The sequence below is a fragment of the Cervus elaphus genome, chromosome 9 (genome assembly GCF_910594005.1).
Source record: "Cervus elaphus chromosome 9, mCerEla1.1, whole genome shotgun sequence".
Lineage (NCBI taxonomy): Eukaryota > Metazoa > Chordata > Mammalia > Artiodactyla > Cervidae > Cervus > Cervus elaphus.
The window spans coordinates 44985904-45013719 of record NC_057823.1 but is presented as its reverse complement, the minus strand read 5'-3'; the positions used below and the strand labels follow the sequence as shown (position 1 = coordinate 45013719).

At 55.1% G+C, this 27816-nt stretch overlaps 4 protein-coding genes and 1 non-coding gene across 6 annotated transcripts; all 5 read right to left on the bottom strand.

Moving 5' to 3' along the window:
* Nucleotides 1-888: 888 nt before the first annotated feature.
* Nucleotides 889-3427, bottom strand: CFD (complement factor D). Its single transcript, XM_043912611.1, has 5 exons — nt 2978-3427; nt 2210-2366; nt 1991-2135; nt 1646-1903; nt 889-1108 (listed from the first exon to the last, which is right to left on the bottom strand). The coding sequence occupies exons 1-5, from the start codon at nt 3033-3035 to the stop codon at nt 947-949; spliced, it is 780 nt and encodes a 259-aa protein (XP_043768546.1). The 5' UTR covers nt 3036-3427; the 3' UTR covers nt 889-946.
* Nucleotides 3428-5389: 1962 nt separating this feature from the next.
* ELANE (elastase, neutrophil expressed) lies at nt 5390-7918 on the bottom strand. 2 transcript variants are annotated; one of them, XM_043912610.1, is made up of 5 exons: nt 7682-7918; nt 7212-7368; nt 6887-7028; nt 5850-6080; nt 5390-5695 (listed from the first exon to the last, which is right to left on the bottom strand). In XM_043912610.1, the coding sequence occupies exons 1-5, from the start codon at nt 7746-7748 to the stop codon at nt 5492-5494; spliced, it is 801 nt and encodes a 266-aa protein (XP_043768545.1). In that variant the 5' UTR covers nt 7749-7918; the 3' UTR covers nt 5390-5491. The 2 variants fall into 2 exon arrangements, with proteins under 2 accessions (XP_043768545.1, XP_043768544.1); XM_043912609.1 differs by lacking the exon at nt 7682-7918 and having other exon boundaries at nt 7212-7584.
* A 3546-nt stretch (nt 7919-11464) lies between these two features.
* Nucleotides 11465-14849, bottom strand: PRTN3 (proteinase 3). Its single transcript, XM_043913996.1, has 5 exons — nt 14778-14849; nt 13954-14113; nt 13399-13540; nt 12101-12331; nt 11465-11753 (listed from the first exon to the last, which is right to left on the bottom strand). The coding sequence occupies exons 1-5, from the start codon at nt 14842-14844 to the stop codon at nt 11583-11585; spliced, it is 771 nt and encodes a 256-aa protein (XP_043769931.1). The 5' UTR covers nt 14845-14849; the 3' UTR covers nt 11465-11582.
* An 8517-nt stretch (nt 14850-23366) lies between these two features.
* Nucleotides 23367-26205, bottom strand: AZU1 (azurocidin 1). Its single transcript, XM_043912605.1, has 5 exons — nt 26134-26205; nt 25690-25846; nt 25179-25320; nt 24210-24443; nt 23367-23649 (listed from the first exon to the last, which is right to left on the bottom strand). Exons 1-5 carry the CDS (start codon nt 26189-26191, stop codon nt 23500-23502), a joined length of 741 nt encoding a protein of 246 aa, XP_043768540.1. The 5' UTR covers nt 26192-26205; the 3' UTR covers nt 23367-23499.
* LOC122701115 lies at nt 24749-24854 on the bottom strand. The gene has a single exon (XR_006342963.1). It is a non-coding gene; the product is annotated as a U6 spliceosomal RNA (small nuclear RNA).
* Nucleotides 26206-27816: the final 1611 nt, after the last annotated feature.

Below are 27816 nucleotides of genomic sequence, written 5' to 3'. Positions count from 1 at the left end.
GCATCCGGGAATATATGACCCGGTTGCTATGAGCAGGGCTGGGTCTTAGCTGTGTCTCAGGAGCTTCCATGTGAATGAACCCTTCATAGCAGAAAAACACCTAGCCAGTTTCCAGTTCCAGACCCTCGTGGGGCATATGACCATTTCTCAGACCCTCAATTTCTTTATTGACCAAAGGGAGGTCAGAGGCTCCCTTTGTGGGTCAGGCTTAACACCTGGGGCCAAGTAAGTGCTGGGCTTCAGTGGCCCTTTATCCAGGGGGGAGAGGGCCCAGGGCCTCAGTCCCTGGGTTCTGCCCTGTCATCTCGCAGAAGGGTGAAACCAAGACCCAGGAAGGTGGTGAGTCATCTAGGCCCCCAATCAGTGGGGCTGCTCTGGGACATCAGTCAGCTTTGGACAGTCAGTGAGCCACACTGCACGTGGGGACAGTCTGTGAACGCAGGCGGTACCTTGCTCTGGGCTGAATTCCAGGCTGCTCAGCAGAGTCGCACAGTGTCTCTGAGCGTTTCCCTATTTGGGACACGGTTCTAAGAACACAACCTGCCTGTGTACCTAGATCTCAGCCCAGAGCGGGGATCTTGCACACAGTAGGCCTTCACATTCCTCTTGGGAAGCGGGAACCAAGGGGACACTACCCCATCCGCACCCCTTGCTAGGTCTCAGGACACCTCTTCTATTTCCTGGGAAGAGTAAGGGCGCCACCGTGTGGCCGAGGCATGAAGCGAAGCCAGGCTTGAAGGGCGTGGGGCCTCCGGACTTTAGCCCGAATGTCCCTCCTTAAGGCAAATCTCAGCCTTACCATCATTACCAGGACTCCGCCGCCCCCTCAGCCTGACTCACTTCGGTCCACTCCTGCAGGCAGCGTGCAATCAATAAAGGCGGATCGGGTGCAGGAATGGATGATTTTATTGCTCGGGCCCCGTAACCGCAGCCTCTCAGGGGCTCCTTAGGCGGTTGCGCCCTCAGCCATGACGCCGTCGATCCAGGCCGCATAGCTCGCCAAGCGCGTGTAGATACCGGGCTTCTTGCGGTTGCCGCAGACCCTCGAACCCGAGGTGACCACGCCCTCGGCCACGCTGCCGCACACCAGCGGGCCTCCAGAGTCGCCCTGCGGGGAGCGGGGTCATGAGGTCCCGTGCAGGCCCGCCCGCCCGCGTCCTGGTTCGGCTCCACTAGAGCCTGCTGCAGTTCCAGCCTGTTGCAATTCCGCTCAGCCCTGAGGCCTCAATCATTCCCTCACTCGTCAGTTTCCCCAGGGTCCACCCACCGCCGCCCATCAAGGCCGCGCCTCCGGATTTCGGTTCCGCCTTTTTCAAGCTCCACTCCGCCCTCCGTCCCAGTGTCTGCGCAGCAGCCCCTCGAAGCCTTCAAGGTCGGGTCCCAATGCATCCACATCCTCTCCCAGTTGTTACCTCTCCTCCCAACCCTTTTTTGTCCTCAGGCCAGCCATTCCCGCCCGGCCTGTGCGCAGCCCCTCTGCTGGCCCCGCCCTCCAGCATACCTGCCCTGCTCTGCCCAGTCCCCAGGGCGCCCCGCCCCTCTCCTGGACCCACCCCCAACAGGCTGGTCCCCTCTCTGCCCCGCCCCTCTACAGGCCCCACCCACAGCAGGCCGGAACACTCTCTGTCCCGCCCCGCCTGCGAACCTTGCAGGTGTCCCGGCGGTTGCTCTCTGCGCACATCATTCGCTCAGTGATGGTGCCGTCGTGGTACGTTCGCAGGTTGCAGGTGGCGCGGTCGAGCACCGGCAGGAGTAGGTGCTGCAGGCGGTCGGGTTTCCGGCCGGTGTGGCTGACCACGCCCCAGCCCGCCACGTCGCAGAGAGTGCCCGCAGCCACGTCGTGGTCCTCGCGCTGCCATGGCAGGAGCTGCACGGCAGGGCCCAGCACGGCTTTCTCAGAGAGCTGGGGGATGGGGCAGAAGCCAACGTTAGGGCCAGGGCAGGGCGGAGCCCCAGGGCAGCGGGGGGACTGCGTCTAGACCCGGCAGACCTGCAGCAGGAGTAGGTCGTGGTCGATGGTCTCTGGCCGGCTGCCCGGGTGGGGCACTGCGCGGAGCACGTCGTACAGGCGCTTGGAGGGCTCCGGCTGCGACAGGGAGTGTGCGCCCAGGAGGACCTGCACCTTCCCATCGGCCCTGGGAGTGGGGCGGACGCACATCAGAACCACGTCCCCGCCACCCCGCCCCGTTCTTTGCCCCGGACCACTCACACGTCCTCCAGGCAGTGCGCTGCGCTCATCACCCACTGCTCTGCTATCAGGAAGCCTCCGCACACGTGCTTGCCGTTCACCTGCACGGATGCCATGTAGGGCCGGGAGTGGGATGGAGCCTCCTGGCCACGCAGGATCCGGCCACGGGGCTGTGCCGCTGGAGGTAGGCAGGTCAGCGTGAGGACCTCGGTGGTGACTGCAGCCTAGCCCTCGGGATCGCCCGTGGACCCTGCCCTCCGGTGGCTGTAACACCCCCTCAGACCTGGAATTCCATCCTGCAATCCTCCCCAACAGAGTTACAACCTCCCGGGGCTCCAGGGAGGAACGTCTGAGAAGACATAGGATAAGGAGTGAGGGAGCCTGGGGAAAACCCCATGCCTACACACTGGGCCTGATAGCTTCAATTTAAACACGAGGAAAGTCGGGCCGCCCAAACCCAACATCTCTGCCAGCATTTGCCTCTCGGTTTTCCAGTGTGTGGAAAACTAGATGCAAAGTTTTAAGAGTATCCCCTGGCAGTCAAGTGGTTGGGACTCTCACTGCCAAGAGCAGGGGTTCAATCCCTGGTCGGAGAATAAGATCCTGCAAGCCGCTTGGCACCACCAAAACAAAAAACAACCCCCAAATCCCTAAAGTTTGGAGAATTCCTTGGTTTCCAGAGCCTTCTGTTCACGTGGGGCTGGGGAATAGTCCTGTTTGATGAAGGGGCCACCTCGCTGACTGCCCTGCAAGCTGGTGGCCCCCACTGGTCATCCCACATCCACTCACCACACAGGGCTGTCCCGAGGAGGATCAGAACCACCAGGTGCAGGGAGCGGTCTGCCATGATGCCGCGGTGGCCTTGACACTGACCCAGGCAGGACCCTGGGGGTGCTTTTATGAGGCTGGAAGGAGGCGGGCACTCCCACAGGCCCTATCTGCCGGGTGGGCATCGGCCCAGCTGGAGAAAGGGAAGCTGCCTGTCCATTCTCCCCAGGGGTGCGGTTCTCTCCCACGGACTTTGTACTGAGTATAGACAGGCTTCTGGGTATGCCAACTACCCCTGTGAGCCTGACCCAGGGCCAGCCCTGGTGTGGGGAGCTGCCCCTTGGATGCGCAGCGGGCAGAGCAGAGGGATGGACCCACCCTTTGCCCCCCAGCCCAGTGCCCCCTAGTGCCTATCCAGCTCCAAAAGTTTCACAACAGCAGCTGAAGACCACAGTCTGTAAACAACCCACTTCCTCCTTTTCCGCTCCTCCCTTCTTTCTCTTCCTCCTACAACTTGGAGAAGAGGTCAGGTGGGGGTGGGGAGAGGTCATCCAACACCCTTGTTCCCACTGGTGTGGCTCTGGAGCTTGATATCCCAACAAGTAGAATATGGGAAAAGTGATATGTAGGGGTGGCTGGAAAGACTGGATACAAGTGACAGAAAAACCAAGGCAAACTGGGTGGAATTTTCAACAAGGAAATTACATGGAAAGTTCATGGGTCCACCTTCAGCTATAGTTTGATCCAGGCACCTGAACAAGGTCAGGTCTCCCTCTGGTTCCTCCTTTCCTCCTTGATGACTTTTTTCCTCAACAGACTTCATTGTTGTGGCCCCAGGGGCCCTAGACTCAGCTCAGAAGCTGAGTCTACAAATTCCCCATCACTGTAGCCAGGGTCTCAAGCCTGCCTCTGATTGGCCGAACTTGGATCTCATGCCCCTAAACCATCTTTTGCAGGCAGGGGATGAAAGGTTCTGATGAGCAGAACCTGAGTCACACAGTCCTCTGTAAGTTGGGGATGGCGGGTCAATATCTCATGAACCTACTAGGGGGAGATGCTGGGTGCTCCCAGAAGAGTGGGGAGGCCCTTGAGCTGTGAGCTGTTCCCAGTGGAAGCAGTGCACCATCTTTCCCCCTCTCCTTCTTTTCACAGTGAAAAGAAAATTAGAAAACAACATAGCAAATGTGATTCGTTAGATCCTGACATGTTTCCATACTAAAATCAGAATCTCTGAAATGAAAGCACATTTGCAAGTGGAGTCCAGATTATGTAAGTAAGCGTATTGGAAATTGCAACACAATTTGGAAATGACCCAACAAGACAGGTCAGTTCAGTGGATAACCCCGAGTGTCCCCGGATGCTCTGTTGACCTGGGAAGACTGCCAAGGTATAGTATTAAATGGAAAAAGTGATTGCTGGGCAGTGGGTCACGTTTCTGAGCCACTGGCACTTGGGGGGAGGTATACTTTCAGGAAGAGCCAGCAGACAGAGGGACTAGCAAAAGGACTGACCGTCAGGTAGGGCCCAGGCTGGTGTGCCCCACTGGGAGGATGCGGGGCTGGGGGGGGGCGGGGGGGGGGGCGGGGGTGGTGGTGCAGAGAGGAATTTATCCTGGCCTCGTGGTGTGGGGGAGGGGGTGGGGGAGGGCGCATTGCCTGATGTTACTTCTCAAATTTATTTGCTGGCTTAGGCAATTGATTCCCCCACCATCAGCCTGTGAGCCGCATGATGGCAGAGCCCGCATGTGTCGTGGGCCCCTTGGGGTTCCTTCCCAGGCTCAGGGAAGCAGAAGAGGGGTACAGGCTGGTCGCCTCCCCAGGGCTGTTGTGACTCCTTCGGGCTGAAGTGTTTCCTTGTGAGACATCTGATGTCTTTGCCTCCCTCCTCCCCCACCTCCCCACCAAGGCTGGGGAGGTTGGGGAGGCACTGTCTCCCCACTCAGTGAAGCTGAGGCTGGCCTGGGACCCCAACTCCTGGCTGGCTGCTTCCCAGACAGTCCGTCACTCTTTACTGCAGGGAAACAGAGGCTCAGAGACAGCACACAAGTTGCTCAAAGTCACAGAGCTGGGACTCGAACCCAGGCTCGTGAGTGTGACTTCATACCTGTTTGCCCCTCTGCTTCGAGAGCAGAGAGAGGACCAGCTGAGTGAATACTTCCAAAGACTCGGAGTGATGTCTGTGCTTGTAAGCATATGTGAACACCTGCTGTAGTGCTCTGTGTTCTCACCACCTGCAGCACTGGTTTGTTTAACAGGAGGGAAAACCAGAAATAGCAACTGGGATCCTTTTGTGGAAGGTAGAGAAGGGACTTCTTAACCCAGTGCCCTGAATTAGCCACCACCTGGTGGCAGTGTACTCGTGACATGCCCAAGACCTTCTCCTAAGGACTTTTCAAGACTCAGTTGTACAACCAACAAACACGCAGACACCTTCTACAAAACAGAGAGAGGTTTTTATTGTGCCAGATGCTGAGTGATGCTTCATGGGAAAGGCCCAGCCAGGGGCAGGTGAGGGGGCGTGACAGGTGCAGCTTTTCTAGCGGGTCCTGCCCACGGGGTCCCTGGGGTGGAGGGAGGGGCCATCGTCACCGTGGCGCTGGATGATAGAGTTGATCCAGTTGGCAAACTTGGCGACAGAGGCAAAGGAGTCTGGGAAGACCCCGGAGCCACAACCTCCACGGACGAAGGAATCGATCCCATGGACCAGCCCGTTGCAGACTAGGGGCCCGCCGGAGTCCCCCTGTGGAGCCAGACAAATTGGGGGGCTGGGGTCCCGGCCCAGCCCTCTCAGCTCCACCTACCTGCCCTTCAGGGTGGGGAAGATATTCCAGGGGTCTGGCTGCAGCAGCCTGGGAGGAAGTGGGGTGGGGGCTGGGGGAACCCAGGGTACTTACAAAGCAGATGCCAGCGTGCCGGCGTGGCACCAGGGTGCACACGTTGGTGGGGCGGCAGAGGCCAGTCACCACGGTCACATTGAGCTGCTGCAGGATTTGGGGCAGTGGCTGGTTTGTGCCCAGCTGGCCCCAGCCCATGGCCACACACTGCACACCTTTGCCCACGCCCTGGTCCTGGGCAGGCAACCGGGCCACCTGCACATTGGCGTTGAGGGTGGCCATCCTGTTGAGCTGCAGAGGAGGGTGGGGGGTACAGAGCAATCATGGGGGAGGGGCTGTGACTCTGGGGCCGGGTTCCCCTGCAGAGGCTCCACCATGATCCTGGGGTGTTTAAGAGCAGGATGCCCACCCTCAGCATGCCTCCCATCGAGCCTCACTTTCCCCATCTGTAAAGCAGGAGGAACCACCATGGCTGAGGCCACGTCTCTAGATACGTCTTTTTTTTTTTTCTTTTTTTATATTTATTTATTTGGCTGTGCGGGGTCTTAGTTGCAGCATGAGGGATCTAGTTTCCCAACCAGGGATTGCACCTGGGCCCCCTGAATTTGGGCGTGCAGAGTCTTAGCCACTGGACCACCAGGGAAGTCCCTGAATGTGCCTTGAATGCAGTAAACAGTAAGTGTTCAACAGAACAAACCGTGGGCCACACCAGCGACCATAAAGCCCTTGTTCTAGAACAGTCTCAGTGAATAATCATAGCTGTGCAAGCAGAGGGGAAAGGTAGGTTTCTGCCTCCAGACTCCCACCAGCCCGAATGTAGGTAATTTTGCCCCATTTCCCAAAGGAGGCCGTCGGTGCCCACCGCCAGCAAAGACAGCTGCTCAGAGCTTCTGGCTGTTTTATCATCTAATCTCTGGCAGCCCTGCAGGGTGCGGGGGTGTACTTCTCCATTTCACAGCGCGGTGACTGAAGCCCCTGGATTATGGGGGACACCAGGTCTGCCCCCGCCCGCCGCACCCCCCAGTCTCCTGCTCCTCACGCCCTCCCCAAGCCTCTCAGAGCGCTGCACCTGCCCTGCCCGCCCGGCCGCCGCGCACCTGGAGAACCACGACGTCATTCTCCAGCCTCAAGGGGTCGAAGCCGTTTTCAAAGACCCTCTGGACCCTGAACATCTGCCGGGTTCGCTCCCGCCGCCGCAGGTTATGCGCCCCCAGCACCACGCGCACTGATCGAAAGTTCCTGGGGTCGGGGGGCGGACACGAGGTGATGTGGGGGCCCCCGGGATGGGAAGGGGCGGAGAGACCCAGCAGGGGCGCAGGAGGACCCTGCAAACCCTCGCGCTTTTGCCGGAAGCCCCCACCCTGGGCCGGCCCCACGCCCCTCGCGCCGGGACCCGATGTGTGCTTGCGCGGAGACACTCACAGGCCGTTCAGACAATGCGCTGCCGACAGGACGAAGTTGCGCGCGATGAGGGTGGCGCCGCAGAAGTGGCCTCCGCGCCGCTGCAGCGAAGCTATGAAGGGCCAGGCGTGCGGCCGGGCCGCCCGGCCCCCCACGATCTCCGAGGCCAGCGCGGGGCCTGGGGGCACAGGCGGGGGTGGGGCGGTAAGCGGAGGAGGAACCCCAACCCCTGGGACCCCCCCCAGGACCCCGCCGGGTTGGGCTCCTCTATTGCTTGTCATCCAGAGAGGGGAGGGGGCGTGTGCGGTCCTCCTGCCCTGGCGCAGCCAGACCTGAAGTCCCCACAGGGTGCGGGGTGAACCCTCCTCTTCACCCTCACCACTCAGAACCTCAGTCTCCTCCTCATCCCATGAGGATGAGGGGGCCGGCAGGGTCCAGGGCAAATGGAGAGGCAGGAGCAGAAGACCAGGGACAGACTCGACCCCACTCACCGCCCAGCAGCAGGGCCAGCAGGATGGGGGCCAGGGCGGGGCTGAAGTATCTGCAGCTTTGGGTCATGGTCGGTTGGGGGCTCCTGGGTTTCTGCCCTCTGTGCCCACCTGTCCCTCTTATAGCCCCCACACCCGGAGGCAGTTGCAGTTGCCCCACGCTGGGGCCAGGTGCCCCTACTTCCTCTCCCCATCCCAGGGACTGGGGGACGGCCGACTGGGTGATGGGAAGAACAGTTGGGGAAGGACCTGTGCAAGTGACCACGAGGCTCCAGGAGGGTCACCGGTTCAAACTCAGGGTGCACAATTAAACTGTAATGTCAGATAGACATCTTTTTAACATAAGTGTATCCCACATATGAGCATGGGATGTAGTTATGTACAAAGTTTATCTGACATTCAAAGTTAGCAGGGTGTCCTGTGTAAGTGAAGTGAAAGTTAGCGCACAGTTGTGTCCGCCTCTTTGCAATCCCATGGACTATAGCCCCCCAGGCTCCTCTGTCCCTGGAATTCTCCAGGCAGTAATACTGGAGTGGGTTGCCATTTCCTTCTCCAGGGGATCTTCCTGACCCGGGGATTGAACCCGGGTCTCCTGCACTGCAGGCAGATTCTTTACCACCAGAGCCACTAGGGAAGCCAATATTCCCTACATGTAGTTTTGTACGAAGTTAGTTAGCAGGGCGTCCTGTATTTTTGCTAAATGTGGTCATGCATGCATGCATGCTAAGTCGCTTAGTTGTGTCCAACTCTTAGGGACCCCACGGACTGTAGTCTGCCAGGCTCCTCTGTCCATGGGATTCTCCAGGCAAGAATACTAGTCACTCTGGCCCAAAGGAATTGTTTGGGATGCCACGTGCCTCAGTTTCCCCAGGGCTCTCTGATAACAGCAATCACGTGCATCCAGCTCTGTCCTAATATTTTGCAGGCATGGCGGGGTCTCCACATGAGCCACCTGCCCAGTGACATGGTTGGGGGAGTTGGGCTTTGAACCCAAAATTCACAGCTAGAGGGGGACTTGCTGACTCTTCCTCGGCTTTGGATGTCCCTCTGGGAGCCTGGACTTCCAACCTGTCTTTGGTTGCTGCGCCTAACAGGGAACTCACTCCTACCTGGGATTCGGTCAGTCTCTGGGGGCCCTCTGAGGTTCTGGGAAGGAACCCCTCCCAACCCATCCCACCCCTGCCCCTCTGAACTTCTCTGAAACTCCTTCTAGCCAGAGCCAGAGGAGAGAATTCCCTCCTGGGCCTGGAGGCTGGACCATGGATCTCCATCCAAGTTTGAGGGCTTTGGCATGGACCTTGGAAGAGCTCAATCTGGACAAGGGAGATGGGGTCCCCCAGGGCCAATCCCCAGCCCCACGGCACCCGTTCCCCTCATCCCACCCACCTCCCAACCCCAGCTGCTCCAGCTGTAACGGCTGTAGCCAAGGCTGTCGCAAGAAGCAACGTTCTCCTGGCTTGGAGCAAGGCTCGGGGCGGGAACCAACGGATCCATCTGAGGAAGAGGCAGGCGGGGGCACCCAGGGACACCCAGAGCCCAGCTGGGGTGGGAGTCCAGTTTGTCCCTGGGCCCCCCCCCCACCCCTGGTGTGTGGCCACAGGCAAGTCAACCCCCATCTCTCCCCTCTTTGCAGGTTCCCCACTTTGTTGAGTTAAAGCTACCATAGAGCACTTGGTAAGCACCTGCTGTATACATAACCCAGTTTCCATCAGGGCTAGGGAGAATTGAGGAGGCTGTGTCTCAGGTGGGGAGACCAGATTTAAACAAAGTTGGATCTTTTGAGGACCACCTGCATGCTACATCCTCACAGGTTGCGATGGCTAAACTTGTGGACTCCAGGGGACTTGCCCACTGTGACTTCAGGCCCTCTCCAAGCCTCAGTTTCCTCATCTGTAAAATGGAAGCTGTAGGTTCCCATTTCACGAGATTGTCCCACGGATTAAATGAATGGACTTGTATGAAGTTCTTAGATAAGAAAGTGCCGTCCTTGAGGGTTTGTTAACCATTAACCCTCTCCCAGAGGGTATGGTGATGATCCTCTTGGGGGTGTTCTGGTTCCCATCAGAGTAGTGATGCCACGTGGAGCATCTCACAGGACAATGATGCTCTGGAAGCTAGGGGATCCTGTGTTGCTGGGGGCCGCCCTGCTCTCCCCGGCCAACCCCCTCCCCGGGTCACTTCTCTGCAACATCCTGTTTATAATTCCTGTGGCTCAGTCCTCCCCTGAATGTCAACAGCCTTGTCAACCTCCAGAAGTCAGCCCCAGCTCCCAGGTCCCTGTTCTCCCCTCCTTGGATCTGATCATTTTTGTGCAGAGCTTTCCTCTGACTCATCTTACATACACACACACACACACACACACTCATGTGCTGGAGCTCACAGAAAATAGAAAACACCCAGGACTGTTTTTTCTGGGTCTTTCTGTTCCCATCAATGGGCTCAGTCCAACATGCCCTCCAGCAAACCTCATTTATCCCCAGCGCTGCGGGAGAGGTCCCTCTGGGCTTTTTATAGAAACCACTTCCCTGCCGTGGGCCCGTGGGAGCTGCGGGGGGGAATTCCCAGCCCTCCCCTGACGTTTATCAGCGGGGGTTTCCCAGAATTCCGGCCTTGCCCCAGGTCTAGCGTAGGCTCGCTCCTGCTGCTGCTGCAAGCAGCCTCAGCTCCTCGGCTGGGGTGGTCAGCTGAGTTGTGAAACAGTTAAAAAGGCAGCGGGCCTGAGGGGATTCTGGCTCCAGCTCAAATTTGCATGTTGCCACCAGGGGGCAGCAGAGTAAATCAATAACCAAAGAGCTGCCTTCCAACTCTGGTGTGTGCCCAGAGCTGGTTGGCTCCTCTCTCTCAGCCTCTGTTGCTGCATTGCCATGGCCACCATGGCAATGGCTGTGACTCCATGGCTGGCCTGTGACCCCTACCTCTGCCTTGCCTCAGGCTCCTCCTCTAGACCCCGGGTCATCCGGTGGCTGTGTGTGCTCCAGCCCTGCCCCTCCCTGACCTGCTCTCCCTCCCCCATTCAGTTGGCCTTGCTGTTCCCCACATCCCCAAGCTACTCCTGATGTAGAGCCCTTGCCTGGTCTGTGCCTTGTCTGTATAACCATTCTTTTGTTCCTGTTCCTGCACTGGGAGTCAGCTCGGTCATTGCCACCTCCTCCAGGAAGCCTTCCTGATGGCCCTCTGCCGGCCCCTACTTGTTCAGGAGCCCCACAGGCCCTGGGCACCCCAGGTTGTGATGACTTAGTCAAGAGGCCATTTTGATGAAAGGGCTTCCCTGGTGGCTCAGACAGTAAAGAATCTGCCTGCAATGCAGGAGTCCCGGGCTTGATCCCTGGGTCAGGAAAATCCCCTGGAGAAGGGAATGGCTATGTACTCCAGAATTTCTGCCTGGAGAATTCCGTGGGCAGAGGAGCCTGGCAGACTGCAGTCCATGGACTCACAAAGAGTCGGACACAACTGAGCGACTAACTAATACACATAGAACTGGACAGGACACTCCCAGCCCCCAGAGCCAGAGTGGGGCTCCTTGGACACTTGGAAATGTGTGGGGCGACTCCATTTTCCAGATGAGGAAACTGAGGCACAGAGAGGGGCAGCCACGTGCCCAGGGTCACACAGGCAGGGTTGTGGGCATCTGGGGAGTGGGATCCATGGTGGCCTGGGCCCTCATCTGACCTCCAGGCCTCTGTTCTCACCCCCACCCTGAGTTTGGGGTTTCAGGACCCAGACACTGAGGAGCCTGACCCGTTTTCCCTGACATTGCCCGTGGGAAGGACACACAGGAGCGAGGGGGGTGGTTCAGCTTTTATTGACGGCACAGGTGGGGCTGCCAGGGATGGGGAGATGGGGCACGAACACAGAAACAGACCCACCGCCTCTGTCCACAGTGCCTGCAGGGGTTCTGGGGGGCTCAGGGGCTGTCCTCGCCCCCAACGCTGCTCAGCACGGAGTTGATCCAGTCCACATAGAGGGAGACACGAGCAAAGAAGTCAGGGTACTGGCCAGTGGCACATCCCCGGATCACAAAGGAGTCCACGCCCTGGAGTATCCCATCGCAGATTAAGGGGCCCCCGGAGTCCCCCTGTGGAGGGGCAGGTTGGTCAGTCCCTCAGGCCAGGCCAGCAGCCAGACGAGGCTGCCTCGGGGAAGGGGCCGCGCAGGGGTGAAATGCTCCCTGTCTCACTGAAGCCACTCCAGTGAGATGGGGAGATGGGTGTGGCCACAGAGTGGGGGTTGGTCACCCACTCGAGGGGCCCCTGGGTGGATGAGCCCCCAGACCCACAAAGGCCACATCACCCCTCACGACGGGTGTGCCCACCTTCCAGATGGGGAGCTCAGGAAGGAGAAGGCAGGGCTGGGTCCCCGTCACCCACCCTTCCTCCCCGGGGCAGTTCCTGCAGTCCCTGCGCCAGAGCCGCCAGTACGTACGAAGCAGATGCCAGCGCTGCGTCGGGGCACGTAGGTGCACACGTTCTGTGGCCGGCACAGGAAGGTGACCACGGTGACATTGAGCTCCTGTAGGACCTGGGGCAGCGGCTCGAGGGTGCCCAGGCGGCCCCAGCCCATGGCCAGGCACTGGGTGCCATGGGGCAGTGGCTGGGCCTGCTGGGGGAGCTGAGCCACTGCTACATGGGTGTTGAGGGTGGCCGGCTGGTCCAGCTACAGCAGAGGGTGGGGGTGAGGGGGCAGTGAGCTCCCGCCTCCGGACCCCCATCCACCCACAGACCATTATCCCAAAGTGCCTCCTCTCGGCTTTCGCACATGCTGTTCCCTCTGCCTGGCTCAAGGGTCACCTCCTCCAGGGAGGCTGTCCTGATCACCCTCCAAACTCACAAGGGCTCAGTTTAACCTTCCTTGAGGCCATGAGCCACCTGTTTCCAGCACTGGTCACCGTGGTGTTCATTCACATACAAAGCACTTATTGAGCACCAACTGTATGCTTTTTTTTAAAACTATTTATTTATTTGACTGTTGGGTCTTAGTTGCGGCATGCAAACTCTTTGTTGGGGCATATCGGATCTAGTTCCCTGACCAGAGATCTAACCTGGGCCCCCTGCATTGGGAGCACAGAGTCTTGCCACTCGACAACCAGGGAAGTCACCCAACTGTATGCTTGATCCTGGCTAAGCCCTAGGGACACTACATCTCTGCTCTGGGAGCTTATCTTTGGGTCAGGAAGGGCTGAGAAGAGGAGGGCAGGTGGCACAGTCAAGGGAAATAGAGCCTCATCCTGAACAGTGAGTGGGGGACATCACTCAGGTGATACAGGGACAGCCTAGGGAGGCCTCCCTGAGGAGAGGAGGCTGGTGCCAAAGCTGTGGGTGCCCAGTCACTTCAGTCGTGTCCGACTCTTTGCGACCGCATGGACTGTAGCCCGCCAGGCTTCTCCATCCATGGGATTCTCCAGGCAAGAATACTGGAGTGGGTTGCCATGCCCTCCTCCAGGGTATCTTCCCGACCCAGGGATTGAACCCTCATCTCTTGCATCTCCTGCATTGCAGGCGGATGATTCTTTATCCACTGAGCCATCTGGGAAGCCAAAGGTGAGGGTATCTGGGAACAGTGCAGGGAGAAGGAAGGGGACACAGCCGGGCAAAGTCCACGAGGAGGGTGGGGGTGGGGTGGGGGGGTTCCCCGCATACTCCGAAGTTGGTGCCTGGCCTGGCCTCCCGCCCGCAGCGGGAGGCGCTGGAGGGTGGAGCACAGCGCCGGCACCGCCCACTTACCTGCAGCAGGAGCACGTCATTCAGCTTCTCCTGCGGGTCGTAGTTGTTCTCAAACAGGCGACTGATGCCGAGCCTCTGCTGGGTGGGCTCGGCGGTCAGCAGGCGGTGGGCTCCCAGTACCACGCGCACGCGCTGAGGGTTCCTGAGGGTCGGGGAGTTCGTGCTAAGCTTACCCGTGCTCCCCATGCCCGTCCTGAAGCCCAGGGTGCAGCCCCTCAGGGACTCCCCACCGCTGCCCCCAGGAGACCCGCCACCCCGTCTGCATCTTGCCCCCGAAGGTTGGGCCCCTGGCTTGAGCTCATCCTCCTGGGGCATCAGGGGGCCACGTCGGGCGGGGGGAGCGGGCAGGGCAGGTGCCCGCCTAGTCTGGGATGAGAGGGTTGGGCAGGTGGACGGATGGAAGGGTGAGGCCAGGCGAAGCGCAGGCAGGGCCGCACCCCCGACTCGGACCCTCGGGCAGGCCCGCCCTCCGCCCCCCGGACTCCGGACTCCCGACTCCCGAGCAGGTCCGCCCTCCTCCTCGGACCCCGGCCCGTCACTCTCCGGCGCACTCACACGTTGTTCAGGCAGTGAGCGGCGGTCAGCACGAACCTCGGGTGCACCAGGGTACCCCCGCAGAAGTGGCTGCCGGAAGCCAGCTGCAGCGACGCCATGTAGGGGCGCGAGTGGGGCTGGGCTTCCCTTCCGCCCACGATCTCCGCGGCCTGGGCTGCTCCTGGGGACGCCGGGGTCAGGGGCAGTCGCCTCGTCTGATACCCCCGCCCCACCTCCAGGAAGCCCAGACGGGGCACGGAGAGGAGGCAGAGTCGCTGCCTGGCCCGGAATCCTGCGGAACCTGCGTTTCCCCATCTGCAAACTGGGGGTCCCATAGCAGCACCGATTGGGGTCTGCTGGGGGAAAGGGACCCGGCCTGGGACTGTTAGCGCTGGGGCGGAGAACCCCGAGATCATCATCATTACTCCTGGAGGCTCTGGGAGGCCCGGGGCCCAGTCCTGGGGGCCAGGAGATGGACAAGCTGAGGCATGAGTCAGGCTCCTTGGGATGAGGGTGGAGGCCCCTCACCCGGGCCTCCTATGACACCTGCCTCATTCACCAGGTCAGGCGTTCATTGGTGCGCCCTCACACGCATATTAAGCGCTTGCTGTTTGCCAAGCACTGTCTGGGGATTCCAGTTACACTGAGTCCCCAGGATACCTGCCTGGGCGGGAGGGACTAGGTTTTGCCCACTTCACAGATGGGGAAACCGACCCACCCCCCTCCTTTCCTCCTACCCTCCCCTTGAGGCTCCCGTCCTGAGCCTGATCCTGCCTCACTCTCCCCATCTGGGCAGTGAGGGTGTGGGACAGGTGGACAGCTGGGCGGACGTGGACCCCACTCACCACCCAGCAGCACAGCCAGCAGCACTGGGGCCAGGGAGGGGCAAGGGGGTCTGCAGTTTCCAGGCATGGTCCAGCAGTGCCCCCTGCCCATGTGCCCACCCCCTCTTATAGTCGCATTCAGCAGGCCGTTGGGGTTGCCCCATGCCTGGGTTGGACGTCCCCACTTCCTCCTTCCAACTCCAGGGCTTCAGGAAGCTTGGGGTTTAAAGCTGCACCCCAAGAAGGCTGCAGGGGCTTCAAGCTCAGGCTCAGGGTCCCGCCCCACCCCCAAGAGGTGTGAAAAGCTGGCTAGCACCCACCCCCCGCTGGGGTCCTCTGGGCCAGGGGGAAGTGTGGCCACAGTCCTCCAGCCTTCCGCACTTCCAAGTGGACATTGCCCCCCTCCTACAGGGTCCCCGTAGCCCCAGCAAGGTTGGATATGGCTGGTGTGTGCAGGGCTTAGGGTGAAGCCCCCTCTGTGGGACATAAAAGGGAATGAGGGGGTGTCTCAGCACCCTTAACCTTCTCACACCCACAGGGTCATCTCTCTGCCCTGACTTTGTCTGGGGGATTCACGCTTCATTCCATAGCAGAGTTCTGGCCTGGGGTGGTCTTCCCCCAGGGACACCTGTGGTTATCATGACTAGGGTGGGGGCACCTGGCAAGGAGTGGCTGAGGCCAGAGATGCTGTTCCGTATCAGGGGTGGGAGGGTGGGGGAGACTTGGGTGCCCAGGAGACATTTATTTATTTGTGTTTTTATTTATAACTGGCTCAAACCTACAGAAGCATAGGTAGAAGAGCTCATGAAATTGGGGGACAAAAACACACTTTTCAGGTTTTTTATGTTGAAACCATTTCGCATTTTCAGAAGTCTGCAAGGTTCCCAGACTTGCTGCCACGGCATCCCTGGGACCCTGGTCTTGCACAAATGTTGTCTCTTCCACAGGTTGCCTGAATGTCACAATCGCCCGTCCCTGGTTCAGGAGCCCCCCTGAGTCTCCTCGGCTCTGGGGCAGCTGCTCAGCCTTCCCTGTCCCTCCTATTGTGTACTGGTGGGCATTTGGAGCTTGTGTGGGGCCCCCACATGGAGTCAGGGTCTGTGTGCTGGGCGGAGGTCCCACGGACTCCAGGTCCCTCCTGCCAAGTCACACTTTCCCCTTTGGAATGATCTAGTGTCTGGGAGGATTGTCCGAGGCAGAAACAGCCTGTTCTGCCTTTTGCCCACTGAGGACCCTTGCAGTTGGCTGCCCCACCTCTGCCGACACATTTTTATTTTTTAAATTTTATTGAAGTATGGTTGATTTACAACATTGTGTTAATTTCTTATGTACAGCAAAGTGGCTGTTATACATACCTGTATATATATATATATGTTCTTTTCCATATTCTTTTCCATCATAGTTTGTCATAGGATATTGAATGTAGTACCCTGCGCTGTACAGTAAGATCTTGTTGTTTATCCATTCTACATGTACTAGTTTGCATCTGCTAATCCCAGACTCCCAGTACAATCCTTCCCCCCCTCCTATCCCCTCGGCAATCACAAGTCTGTTCCCTATGTCTGTGAGTCTGTGTCTGTTTTGTAGATACGTTCATTTGTGTCATATTTTAGATTCCACATACAAGTGATATCTACGGTCCTTGTCTTTCTCTTTCTGACTTACTTCATTTGGTTTGAAAATCTCTAGGTCCATCAGTGTTGCTGCAAATGGCATCATTTCATTCTTTTTTATGGCTGAGTGGTATTCTATTGTATACATGTACCACATCTTCATTCTTCTGTCAGTGGATGTTTAGGTTTTTTCCATGTTTTGGCTATTGTAAATGGAACTGCTGTGAACATAGGGGTGAATATATCTTTTTGAGTTCTAGTTTTGTTTGGGTGTGTGCCCGGGAGTGGGATTGCAGGATCATATGGTAGCTCTAATTTTAGTTTTTCAAGGAACCTCCATCCTGTTCTTCACAGTGACAGCACCAATTTACATTCCCACCAACAGTGTAGGAGGGTTCCCTTTTCTCTACACTCTCTCCAGCATTTGTTCTTTGTAGACTTAAAAAAACAGTTATTTGGCTGTGTCAGGTCTTAGTGGCACCATGCGGTATCTTTCATTGCTGCGCAGACTCTCTAGCTGTGGCGTGGGGCCTCAGTAGTTGCAGTGTGTGGCATTAATTGCTCCAAGGCATGTGGGATCTTAGTTCCCTGACCAGGGATTGAACCCATGTCCTTCGCATTGCAAGGCGAATTCTTAACCACTGGATCACCAGGGAAGACCCATTTGTAGACTTTTAAAAAATTAATTATTTTTGGCTGCGCTGAGTCTTTGTTGCTGTGCACAGGCTTTTCTCTAGTTGAGACAAGAGGGGGCTACTCTAGTTGTGGTGCACAGGCTTCTGTTTGCAATGGCTTCTCTTGTTGAGGAACGTGGGCTCTAGGCATCTGGGCTCAGTAGTTGTGGAGCACGTGCTCAGTTGCCCGTCAGCAGTGGATCAGGGATTGAAGCTGTGTCCCCTGCATTGGCAGGCAGATTCTATTTTTTTTTTTTGAGGCATTTTATTTTTTAAATGTCTACATAAACTGCTTTAGAATGGATGCACCATGAACTTTTTCCCCTGAACCTTATAAACTTTTTGTTTTGTATCGAGGTATAGCCGATTAACAGGTGAACAGTTAAAGGACTCAGTCATACATATACATGTATCCATTCTCTTCCAAACCCTCCTCCCATCCAGGCTGGCAGATAACATTGAGTAAAGTTCCATGTGCTATACAATAGGTCCTTGTTGGTTTTCCATTTTGAATACAGCAGTGTGTACATGACCTTCCTAAACTCCCTAACTATCCTCCCCCTGCCCTCACAACCATAATTTCCTTTTCTAAGTCTGTGAGTCTTTATATGTTTTGTAAGTAAGTTCATTTGTATTGTTGCTTTGTAGATTCCACATGTAAGGAATGTTATACAATGTTTCTCCTTCTATGTGGGACTTCACTTCACTCAGTATGACACTCTCTAGGCCCATCCATGTTGCTGTGAATGGCATTATTTCATTCTTTTAAATGGCTGAGTAATATTCTATTATATATATCACATACATATACATATGTTATATATATATATATATGTGTGTGTATATATGTATATATATATATATATATATATATATATACACACACACACCACATCTTCTTTATCCATTCCTCTGTTGTTGGACATTTAAGTTGCTTCTGTGTCTTGGCTATTTTAAACAGTGCTTATATGAACATAAGGGTACATGTATCCTTTCAGATAATGTTTTTCTCCAGATATATGCCCAGGAGTAGGATTTCAGGGTCATATGGTAGCTCTATTTTTAGTTTTTTAAGGAACCTCCATACTGTTCTCCACAGTGGCTGTACCAATTTACATTCCTACCAACAGTGTAGGTATGTACACTGTACATACATTGTACCTTTTCTCTATACCCTCTCCAGCATTTGTTATGGATTCAGAAATACATTTATTTATTTATTTGGCTGCCCCAGGTCTTAGTTGCAGCATGTGGAATCATTAGTTGCGGCATGTGGGATCTAGTTCCCTGACGAGGGATTGAACCCAGGCCCCCTGAATTGGGAACATGGAGGCTTAGCCATTGGACTACCAGCGAAGTCCCTGTGTGTGTTTTTTTTTAATGCTGGCCATTCTGACTGGTGTTTTGATTTGTGTTTCTCTAATAACTAGCAATGTTGAACATCTTTTTACCTGCCTGTTGGCCATCTTTATGTCCTCTTTGGAGAAATGTCTGTTCAGGTCCTCTGCCCATTTTTTGTGGGGGCTGTTTGTTTTGACGCTGTGAAGCTTCATAAACTGCTTATAAATGTTGGAGACGAATCCCTTATCAGTCACACTTTTGCAAATATTTTATCCCAAACTGTGGGTTGTCTTTTCATTTTGTTTTTTGTTTCCTTTGCTATGCAAAAACTTTTGAATTTAAGTAGGTCCCATCTGTTTGTTTTTGTTTTTATTTCCATTTTTCTGGGAGATGGATCAAAAAAGATGCTGCTGTGATTTATGTCAGAGGGTTTTCTGCCTATGTTTTCCTCTAGGAGTTTTATAGTATCTGGTCTCATATCTAGGTCTTTAATCCATTTTGAGCTTATTTTTGGGTATAGAGTTAAAGAATGATCTGAACTTCCTTTTTGCATGTGGCTGTCCAGTTTTCCCAGGACCATTTGTTGAAGACTGTCTTTTCAGCATTGTATAGTCTTGGCTGTTTTGCCATAGATTAATTGGCCATAGGTGCATGAGTTTATTTCTGGGTTTTCTCTCCTGTTCTCTCCTGATCTATGTTTCTACTGTTGTGCCAGTACTATACTTTTTGATGGCTGTAGCTTTGTAGTATAGTCTAAATTCAGGGAAACTGATTCCTCCAGCTCTGTTTTTCTTTTTCAAAATTGACTTGGCAGGCAGATTCGTAACTACTGGACCACCAGAGAAGTCCCTTGAAGACTTTAATAGTGGCCATTCTGACTGATGTGAGGTGATACCTCATTGTAGTTTTGATTTGCATTTCTCTATGAATTAGCAATGTGGAGCAGCTTTTTGTGTGCCTGTTGCCCATCTGTATTGCCGACACATTTTTAATTCATGCACAAGCCGGTTCACTTGGGAAAGGTCCCCAGGTCCTCCTGCAGGGTGTCTGCCACAGCTCTGGGTGTGGCTCTGACATGTCCCCACAGAACCCCGGGGCTGCTGTGCTGTCTGCTTTCAGAATAGGATTTTCTCTTTCAACAAGAGCATCTTTGCAGACTATCTCCTTCTGGTCCAGCAGGCGGGCTGCTCGGTGCCTCAGTTCCCCCACCTGTATGGTGAGGTGGGGCTCTCACAGCAAGTATACTGGACTGGTTTGACATTCCCTCCTCCAGTGGATCAGATTTTGTCAGAACTCTCCACTATGACTCCTCAGTCTTGGGGGTGGCCCTACACTGCATGGCTCATAGCTTCATTGAGTTATGCTTATGCTTTCAGACTGTGGTCCTGGAGCAGACTCTTGAGAGTCTCTTAGACTGCAAGGAGATCAAACCAGTCAATCCTAAAGGAAATCAACCCTGAATATTCACTGGAAGGACTGATGCTGATGCTGAAACTCCAATACTTTGGTCACCTGATGTGATGAACCAACTCATTGGGAAACCAACTTTCCCTGATGCAGGGAAAGATTGAGGGCAGGAGGAGAAGAGGGCAACAGAGAATGAGATGGTTGAATGTCATCACCAGTTCAGTGGACATGAACTTGGGCATACTCCAGGAGATGGTGTGGGACAGGGAAGCCTGGTGTGCTGCAGTCCACAGGGTTGCAGAGTTGGACACAACTTGGTAACTGAACAGTAGTGGGGTGATGGTAGCCATAGTCCCTCCCCGGGGATGACAGTGGGAGGGTGGGATAAATGAGAGTGTTGGAGGGTGCTGGGCACACGGTGAGCAGAGGTGCCAGCCGTGTCACTGTCACCGTCACGCCAGGCTCCGTAGTTCCTCATCTGGGTTCACATTCTGCTGTGCTTTGTGAATCTGGGCTGGGCACACCACCTCTCCGAGCCTCAGTTTCCGCATCTGTTAGTGATGGGGGTGATGAGAACATCCCCATGTCAGGGGTTGATTCACCTGATACAGAAGAGAGCTCCATGAACTGTCAGCTGATGAAATAGGACACACACGGAGCATCACTCAGTCCTGAAAAGGAAAGAAACTTGCTACCATGTGGACGGTCCCTGAGGACACGATGCTCAGTGAGAGGAGCAGACACAGAAGGACACACAGGGTGTGATTCCACTGATGGGAAACGTCCAGAACTGACACAGACAGTGGGTTCCTGGTTGTTAGTGGCTTGGGGAGAAGAAGGGTGACTGCAGATGGTGATGGGGCTTCTTTTGGGGTGATGGAATATTCTGGAATTAGAGGCGGTGGTTGCACAATCCCATGACTGTACTAAATGCCCCTGAATTGTTAAGTAGGTGAGTTGTATGTATGGTATGTGACGTACATTTCAATAAATTTTTAACCAAAGAAAGAAAAAGAAACACACACATACATAACTTTGCTAGAGAATGGCCCAGAAGGTCCTGGCAGGGAGCTCTCACCCCCCAAGGAGCCTCTCAGAGTCAGGGGGTGTTCACAGCATCAGTCACAACAAGGGGATGGACTGGGGTCGCCTCTCTGCTCCAGGCCTGGGATGGGGGCCGGCAGGTGAGCGCAGGACTAGGGGGCTTCCTGAAGGCGGAGGCTGGTCTGGAGGATAGGACAGTGTGGGCCTGGGTGGGGAGCTGGGGGCACTGGGGGTTGTAACTTGGAGGGAACTCTCTGGGGCCTTGGGGGTCAGGCCCACTGGTGGAGAGGAAGTGGGGTTGGAAGCTGCGGCTTTGTCCCCTTCCTGCTCCAACTGTAGCTGGTGCAACAGACAACGGTCTTGCTGGGAATTGGAGCTGGGAGGGGGCTGAGCAGACCTGAGCGGACACACCCGGGACCCAGGGAAGGTGAGCGAGAGAGGCTCATCCTCAGGGTTTCTGTCTCTTTTTTCCTCTCCTCTCTTTAAAAAAAGAAAACACTCTATCCTCGAGGGTGTCAGTGTCTGGAGCTCCAAGCTGGGACCCTCTGCTCTGGGACCCCAACCCCCAGGGCCTCAGTTTCCCCAAGATCTCCTTGCAGTCTAAGGGACTCTCAAGAGTCTTCTCCAGCACCACAGTTTGAAAGCATCAATTCTTTGGCGCTCATCCTTCTTTATGGTCCAACTCTCACATCCATACATGACTACTGGAAAAACCATAGCTTTCACTATATGGGCTTTTGTCAGCAAAGTGATGTCTCTGCTTTTTAATACACTGTCTAGGCTTGTCATAGCTTTTCTTCCAAAGAACAAGCGTCTTTTAGTTTCATGACTGCAGTCACCGTCCACAATGATTTTGGAGCCCGAGGAAATAAAATCTATCACTGCTTCCACTCTTTCCCCTACTATTTGCCATGAAGTGATGGGACCAGATATCATGATCTTAGTTTTTTGAATATTGATTCATTATTCCCCAGGTATTTTTATAACATTTTATGTTTTTTATTTTTGACTGTGCTGGGTCTATGTCATCGCATGCAGGCTTTCTCTAGTTTGTGGCGAGTGGGGGCTACTCATTGCACTTCTCAGGCTTCTCATTGTGGTGGCTTTTCTTGTTCTGGACCACAGGCTCTAGACGCTTGGGCTTCAGTATTTGCAGTACTGGGGCTTAGTTGACCCTCAGCATGTGGGATCTTCCCAGACCAGGGATCAAACCTGTGTCCCCTACATTGGCAGGCAGATCCTTAACCACTGGACCATCAGGGAAGTTCCTAAGTATATTTTTAAAATGCATGTATAATATGTAATTGGTACTAATATATAATGTAAGATTTAACTTTAAAAATATATATATATGTATTTATTTGACTGTGCCAAGTTTTAGTTGTAGCATGTGGGATCTAGTTTCCTGACCAGGGATTGAACCCAGGCCCCCTACATTGTGAGCATGTAGTCTTAGCTACTGGACCCCCAGGGAAGTCTGTGATTTACAATTTTATTTTAGTTTAATAAATTATATGTATTAAGTTTTGCATATCATTTATATAGTTATATTTATTATGTTTTATATGTTCTTTATACAAGTATATTTATGTTTTATACATCATTATATAATTATATTTATTGTTTAATGTTTATATTTTAGTTCCTTTCATATTAGGCTCATTATCTTTCTGTGATTCAAGTGGCAGTCTAAAGCCAGTTTCTCATGTGTTTCTTGACTTCGCTGTACAATATACAGCCAGCTGTCAGTGTTCGCACGTTCCACACCCACGGATTTAACCCACCGCAAATCAAAAATATTTGGAAAAAAATTTACCAAAAAGTTCTAAAAAGTAAAACTTGAATTTGCTGTAGGCAGGCAGCTATTTGCACAGCATTGACATTGTATTATATCAAGTGCAGAGAGGATGTATGTAGGTCGCTTGCAAATATGACACCACTTGATACAAGGGGCTTGAGCATCCAGGGATTTGGGTATCCACAAGGGTCCTGGAGCCGAGCCCCTGCAGACACGAAGCAGTAGTAGCAGTGAAAATGTCAGTCGCTCAGCCCTGTTCCATCTGTGCAACCCCAAGGACTGGAGCCCACCAGGCTCCTCCTTCTACGGGATTCCCCAGGGAAGAATACTGGAGTGGGTTGCCAATCCCTTCTCCAGAGGATCTTCCCCACTCAGGGATCAAACCCACATCTCCTGCATTGCAGGCAGATTCTTCACCATCTGAGCCACCAGGAAAGCCCCAGGGGTGACTGTATTCCCCACCATCATGACAGACAGTTCCGGGGGCTGTGATCTCATAGGTGTGGGTTCAGAGCCCAGCTCTGGCTGTGTGGCTTCAGGGGAGCTCAATCTCTCTGAGCCTCGGTGCTGCCTCTGTGGAGTGGAGGTCACGAGAGCCCCTGGTTCCCAGCACCGCGATCAGATTCCCTGAGTGGAGACCCCTGGGGTGGATGCCACTCTTGTGGGCAGAGGTCCTGGCACTGGGCCCCCAGCCCCCGCCCGCCCCCCGAAGAGCACAGTCAGGCGCAGTGGGCAGAATGGGGACAGATTCTTTATTAGAGTCACAACCGCGGGGGCCGGGGTGGGGCCTCGGGATGGACACGCAGTGCGTCGGTGGGGGCTGAGCTCTGGCTGCGCAGCGCCCCCCGCGGGCTGGGCGGGGTCCGTCAGGACGGCTGGTTTATAACCGAGTCAATCCAGTTCCTGAAGAGGGCCACACGCGCGAAGAAGTCGGTGCCCCTACCGCAGGGCCCCCGGGACCAGGAGGCCACGCCGTGTGCCAGGCCGTTGCAGACAAGAGGGGTGCCGCCGTCCCCCTGCAGGGGCAGCAGGAGGGTCAGGGCGCCCCAGGCCCAGCCCTCCACCCTACTCCTGCCCAGGACACCACCCCTGCCACCCACAGAACCTGCTCATGCCCCTGGCCCTGTCTGTGTGCTGCTCCTCTTTCTGCTCTTTTCCCTACATTTGCTCGCAACTTGGGTCTCAGATGCCGCCCCCACTTCCTCAACTTCCCTAAGGCCCCAGGCTGGGCCGGCCTGGTGCACACCACTGCCTTTTTTTTTTTTTTTTGACACCCCTGTCTTAATAGCTGATGCCCAAGCCCTTCAACCACAAGATATGGGAGCTCCTGGCTCCAGAAGGGCAGTCCCTCCTGTTCCCTCTTGTGTCGCCAGCCACCAGCATAGGGCTTGGCAGGCAGAGTTGAATAAATACTGCTTCTCAGGCTCCAGTATCTGAAACATCCAGTTCTAATTCAATATTTAATCCCAGGCTGAGTTCTGAACTTGCTTTCTCTCCCCGCAAGTGGAGCTCACTACCTCTCAAGACCCCTTCTCCCCCATCACGCGGAGCCCACCAGATAACACCCAGTGGGTACCTGGCAGATGCCACCCCGGCGGGTGAGGACGCCAGTGCACACATTGTTGGGGCGACACTGGTTTGCAGGTGTCACGGTAACATTGAGGACCCTAGGAACTCGGGAGAGACGCCCCCTACGCCGTCGGGTGCCCCAGCCTGCAACCTGGCACCTGGTGCCGGCTTCCACCGTGGCGTTCTGCTCCGGCAGCGGTACCGGCGCCACGCTGCTGGTGAGGTTGGCCTGACGGTCCAGCTGGAGAGGGAAACTGGGTCAGGAGAGGGCGTAACTGGGGCCCAGCTGGGAGCCAGAGAGGCAGCAACATGAGTTCTGATCTGGAAAGCAGTTTGGGTTCAAATCCCAGTTTAGGCAGTAACCTGCTGTGGACAAATGACTTTACCTTCTGGGCCTCTGGTTCCTCCAGAGAAGGAATCAATTGTCCTTACTTGCAAAGGTGGTTGAGAGACCCTGAAGGTGAAGAGCTCGCCCAGGAAATGCAGATAAAACAAAGCACCACCCTCCACTCTCCGTCAGATTGGCAGGAAAAAATTTTTTTTCCCTTACATATGAAACACTTCATGAATTTGCATGTCATCCTTGCTCAGGGCCATGCAAGTCTTCTCTGTATTGTTCCAATTTTAGTATATGTGCTGCCGAAGTGAGCACTGGCAGAAAATTTTAAAAATCATAATATGCAGTGTCAGCAAAGATGTGGAGAAACAGGCAGTTTTAAATTCTGCTAGTGGAAGGGTAAGTTGGCTCAGTTGTTGTGGCTGCTCTGGGAAAACTTTCACAAAGAAATATGCACAAAAACTCATTGTGATTCTGTCATAACAAAAACATCTGGAAACAACTTCAGTGTCCAGGATCCAGAGGCTGGCTAAGTGGATTGTGCACTTGGCTGTACGATTTAAACCCCAGGCTCCCTGCACATGGCTTGCTCCCCCTTAGCCCCTCAGGCTGACGCCAGCTCCCCACTCCTTTCCCCACCTGCAGCAGCAGCACGTCATTCAGGTTCTGCTGGGGGTCATAGCCATTCTCGCTGACGCTCCTGATGGAGAATGTCTGCCGGGACCGCTCCCGACGCCTCAGGTCATAGGCACCCAGCACCACGGTGGCAATCCCAGCGTTCCTAAGAGCAGGCGGGGACAGATACCAGGCTGGGCTTCCCCACAAGCCCCCAGCCTTCTACACCCACCAGGCGGGCACTTACATGGGGGCAGGCTTGCAAATAAGGTAGGGAATTACCAGCCTGCTGGCTCACGGCCCAGGAGCCAGAGAAAGGACATCAGTGATGGTCAGGCCTCTGTTCATCCTCCTTCTGTAGCTGCATCTCGCTCTGTTTCCAGGGCCCCATTTCCCTCTCTAAGCCCCTCAACCCTTCCTAAGACCAGGCCCCCTTGCCAACCCCTCCCCTCCTCACCTGCTAGGCACACCCCCCCGCCCCCCGAGCTCTCTCCCGCTCTCAGCACCCCTGCCCACTCCATGGCCCCCGGCTCACCGGCTCTGGAAGCAGCTGGCCGCTGTCAGGACAAAGTTGGGGTGGATCAGAGCGCCCCCACAGAAGTGCCTCCCTTGTTTCTGGATGGAAGCCAGGAATGGGAGCTCCTGCGGCCGGGCCTTCCTGCCGCCCACTATGTCCACCAGAGGGGCCGAGCCTGGGGGGAGAGGAGGGTGTGTTGCAGCCCCCCAGTCTCAGCCCCATACCCAGGGAGACCCCAGCCTCCCACACCCCTGTTCCCTAAAAGGACAGGTCCCCACCCTCCCGGGGCTTGTCGGGGCCAGCTTGGCTGTATGGCCTGGGCCTGGTTGCTTCACTGTCCCTCCCTGAGCCTTGTGTCTGGGAAACTGGGGCCGACACCCGCCAGTCCCTCTCCCCCAGGCCTGTCCCCTGCAGTTGAACCCCTGCACAGATGCAGACACCTGGCCTGGGGCGGGCACTCACCAGCCCTGGAGGTTGCTAGCAGGCTGGCCAGCACGGCCAGGAGTCTGAGTGCTGTCATGATGGGGCCGCTGAGGGTGGCTTGGGACAGGGCGCCTTTATACCCTGGGGCCTCAACCGTTAGCGCACACCCCCCAGGTCCAGCCCCTCCTGGCGGGAGCAGAGGAAGTTGCCCAAAACCTCCCCAGTTGGCCGCTCCTGGAACCTGCCTGGACTCTCCAAGTGCCAGCCTGCACCCTCTGTCTTCCCCTCTGGATACTGGGCCACTCCTCTGTGTGGGTCAGGCCACCACCCAGCTGCCACTCGTAGCTCTGCCCGGCTTCCTAGCCTGAGTGCTGGGGCCCACCACTGCCCACCTGGCCTGGGATTGAGTTCTGCTGGCTTCGTGTGTGTGTGTGTTCTTTACTGCTTTTTATTTTATTATTTATTTGGCTGTGTCGGATCTTAGTTGGGGCATGTGGGATCTTTCAATTGCAGCATGCGGGATCTAGTGCCCCTACCAGGAACTGAACCTGGGCCCCCTGCATTGGGAGTGTGAAGTCTTTGCTGCTGGACCACCAGGGAAGTCCCTGCTTTTTTTTTTTTAAACAGCTTTATTGGGATATAATTCAAGTACCATACAACTTGCTGGATTAAAGCATGCAGTTTCATGGTTTTCAGTGTCTTCACAGAGTTATGCAGCTATCACCCCAATTTTAGAACATTTCATCACCCCAAAAGAAAAAAGTAGCTATCAGAAGTCACACCCTGTCCCCCAACCCCTGATAACCATGAACCCACTCTCTGTGCCTGTGGATTTGCCTGTTCTTGATGTTTCCCATCAGCGGACTCACACAAACTCTGTGGCCCTTTGTGGCCAGCTTTTCACCTACAGGATTTTTACCTGTAGGTATGTGGCTGGGTCCCCCACCTGCCCTTAGTCTGCGCATCTATATAGTGGGCAGGTGCATGGAGCCCCCAGAGCTTTAAGGTACTGGAGACATTGCCTGCCCTTCTCCGGCCTCAAAGTAGGGTCTTCAGAAGTTTTAGGCATCCAGTACCTGAGCAAGAGATGAGGCCAAGCAGAGAGAAACACAGGGTTGCGTATCCAGAATATATAAAGAGCTCTCACAGCTCAACAACAAAAACAAACCATCCACTTAAAAATGGGCAGAAAGTTTGAATACACATTTCTCCCAAGATACACAAACGGCCAACATGCCATGAAGATGTTTAAAATTATTAGTCACCAGGGAAATGCAAATGAAAACCACAGCGAGACACCACTTCACACCCACTAGGATGGCTAGGATGAAAAGGGCAGAACAAACACAGTGTTGGTGAGGAGGTGGGAAATTGGAACTCAGACACACTGGCTGAGATGCAAAACCCTGCAGCCGCTAGGGAAAGCCAGGCAGCTCCTCAAAGACTGAATTATCCTGTTACTCAGCACCTCCACTCCAAGGTGCAGGCCCAGGAAAACTGAAAACAGGGCCCATAAACCTGCACACGCATGTTCACAGCGTGAGTCATGGCTGCCAGGATCTGGAGGCAACCAAATGCCCTTCAGCAGACAAACGTGTCCCTCCACACATGAGAGCATCCCTCAGCTGTGAAGAGGGGTGAAGCCCTGACACTCGCTACCACATGGACAGACCCTGAGAACACGATGCTCGGTGAGAGAAGCAGACACAGAAAGACACACAG

Coding starts and splice junctions, on each gene's coding strand:
- ELANE (XM_043912609.1), bottom strand. CDS start 7,471: ATGACAAGCAATAGAGGAGCCCAACCCGGCGGGGTCCTGGGGGGGGTC. Junction 6,081..6,886: donor ATGACGTCGTGGTTCTCCAG/GTGCGCGGCGGC, acceptor CCTCCTCTGCAG/CTCAACAGGATGGCCACCCT. Junction 5,696..5,849: donor GGCACGCTGGCATCTGCTTT/GTAAGTACCCTG, acceptor CTGGCTCCACAG/GGGGACTCCGGCGGGCCCCT.
- CFD (XM_043912611.1), bottom strand. CDS start 3,035: ATGGCAGACCGCTCCCTGCACCTGGTGGTTCTGATCCTCCTCGGGACA. Junction 2,136..2,209: donor GCGCACTGCCTGGAGGACGT/GTGAGTGGTCCG, acceptor CCCCACTCCCAG/GGCCGATGGGAAGGTGCAGG. Junction 1,109..1,645: donor ACCGCCGGGACACCTGCAAG/GTTCGCAGGCGG, acceptor CGCTCCCCGCAG/GGCGACTCTGGAGGCCCGCT.
- PRTN3 (XM_043913996.1), bottom strand. CDS start 14,844: ATGCCTGGAAACTGCAGACCCCCTTGCCCCTCCCTGGCCCCAGTGCTG. Junction 12,332..13,398: donor ATGACGTGCTCCTGCTGCAG/GTAAGTGGGCGG, acceptor CCTCTGCTGTAG/CTGGACCAGCCGGCCACCCT. Junction 11,754..12,100: donor GCAGCGCTGGCATCTGCTTC/GTACGTACTGGC, acceptor GCCCCTCCACAG/GGGGACTCCGGGGGCCCCTT.
- AZU1 (XM_043912605.1), bottom strand. CDS start 26,191: ATGACAGCACTCAGACTCCTGGCCGTGCTGGCCAGCCTGCTAGCAACC. Junction 25,847..26,133: donor GCTAGCAACCTCCAGGGCTG/GTGAGTGCCCGC, acceptor CTCTCCCCCCAG/GCTCGGCCCCTCTGGTGGAC. Junction 23,650..24,209: donor GCCGGGGTGGCATCTGCCAG/GTACCCACTGGG, acceptor CTGCCCCTGCAG/GGGGACGGCGGCACCCCTCT.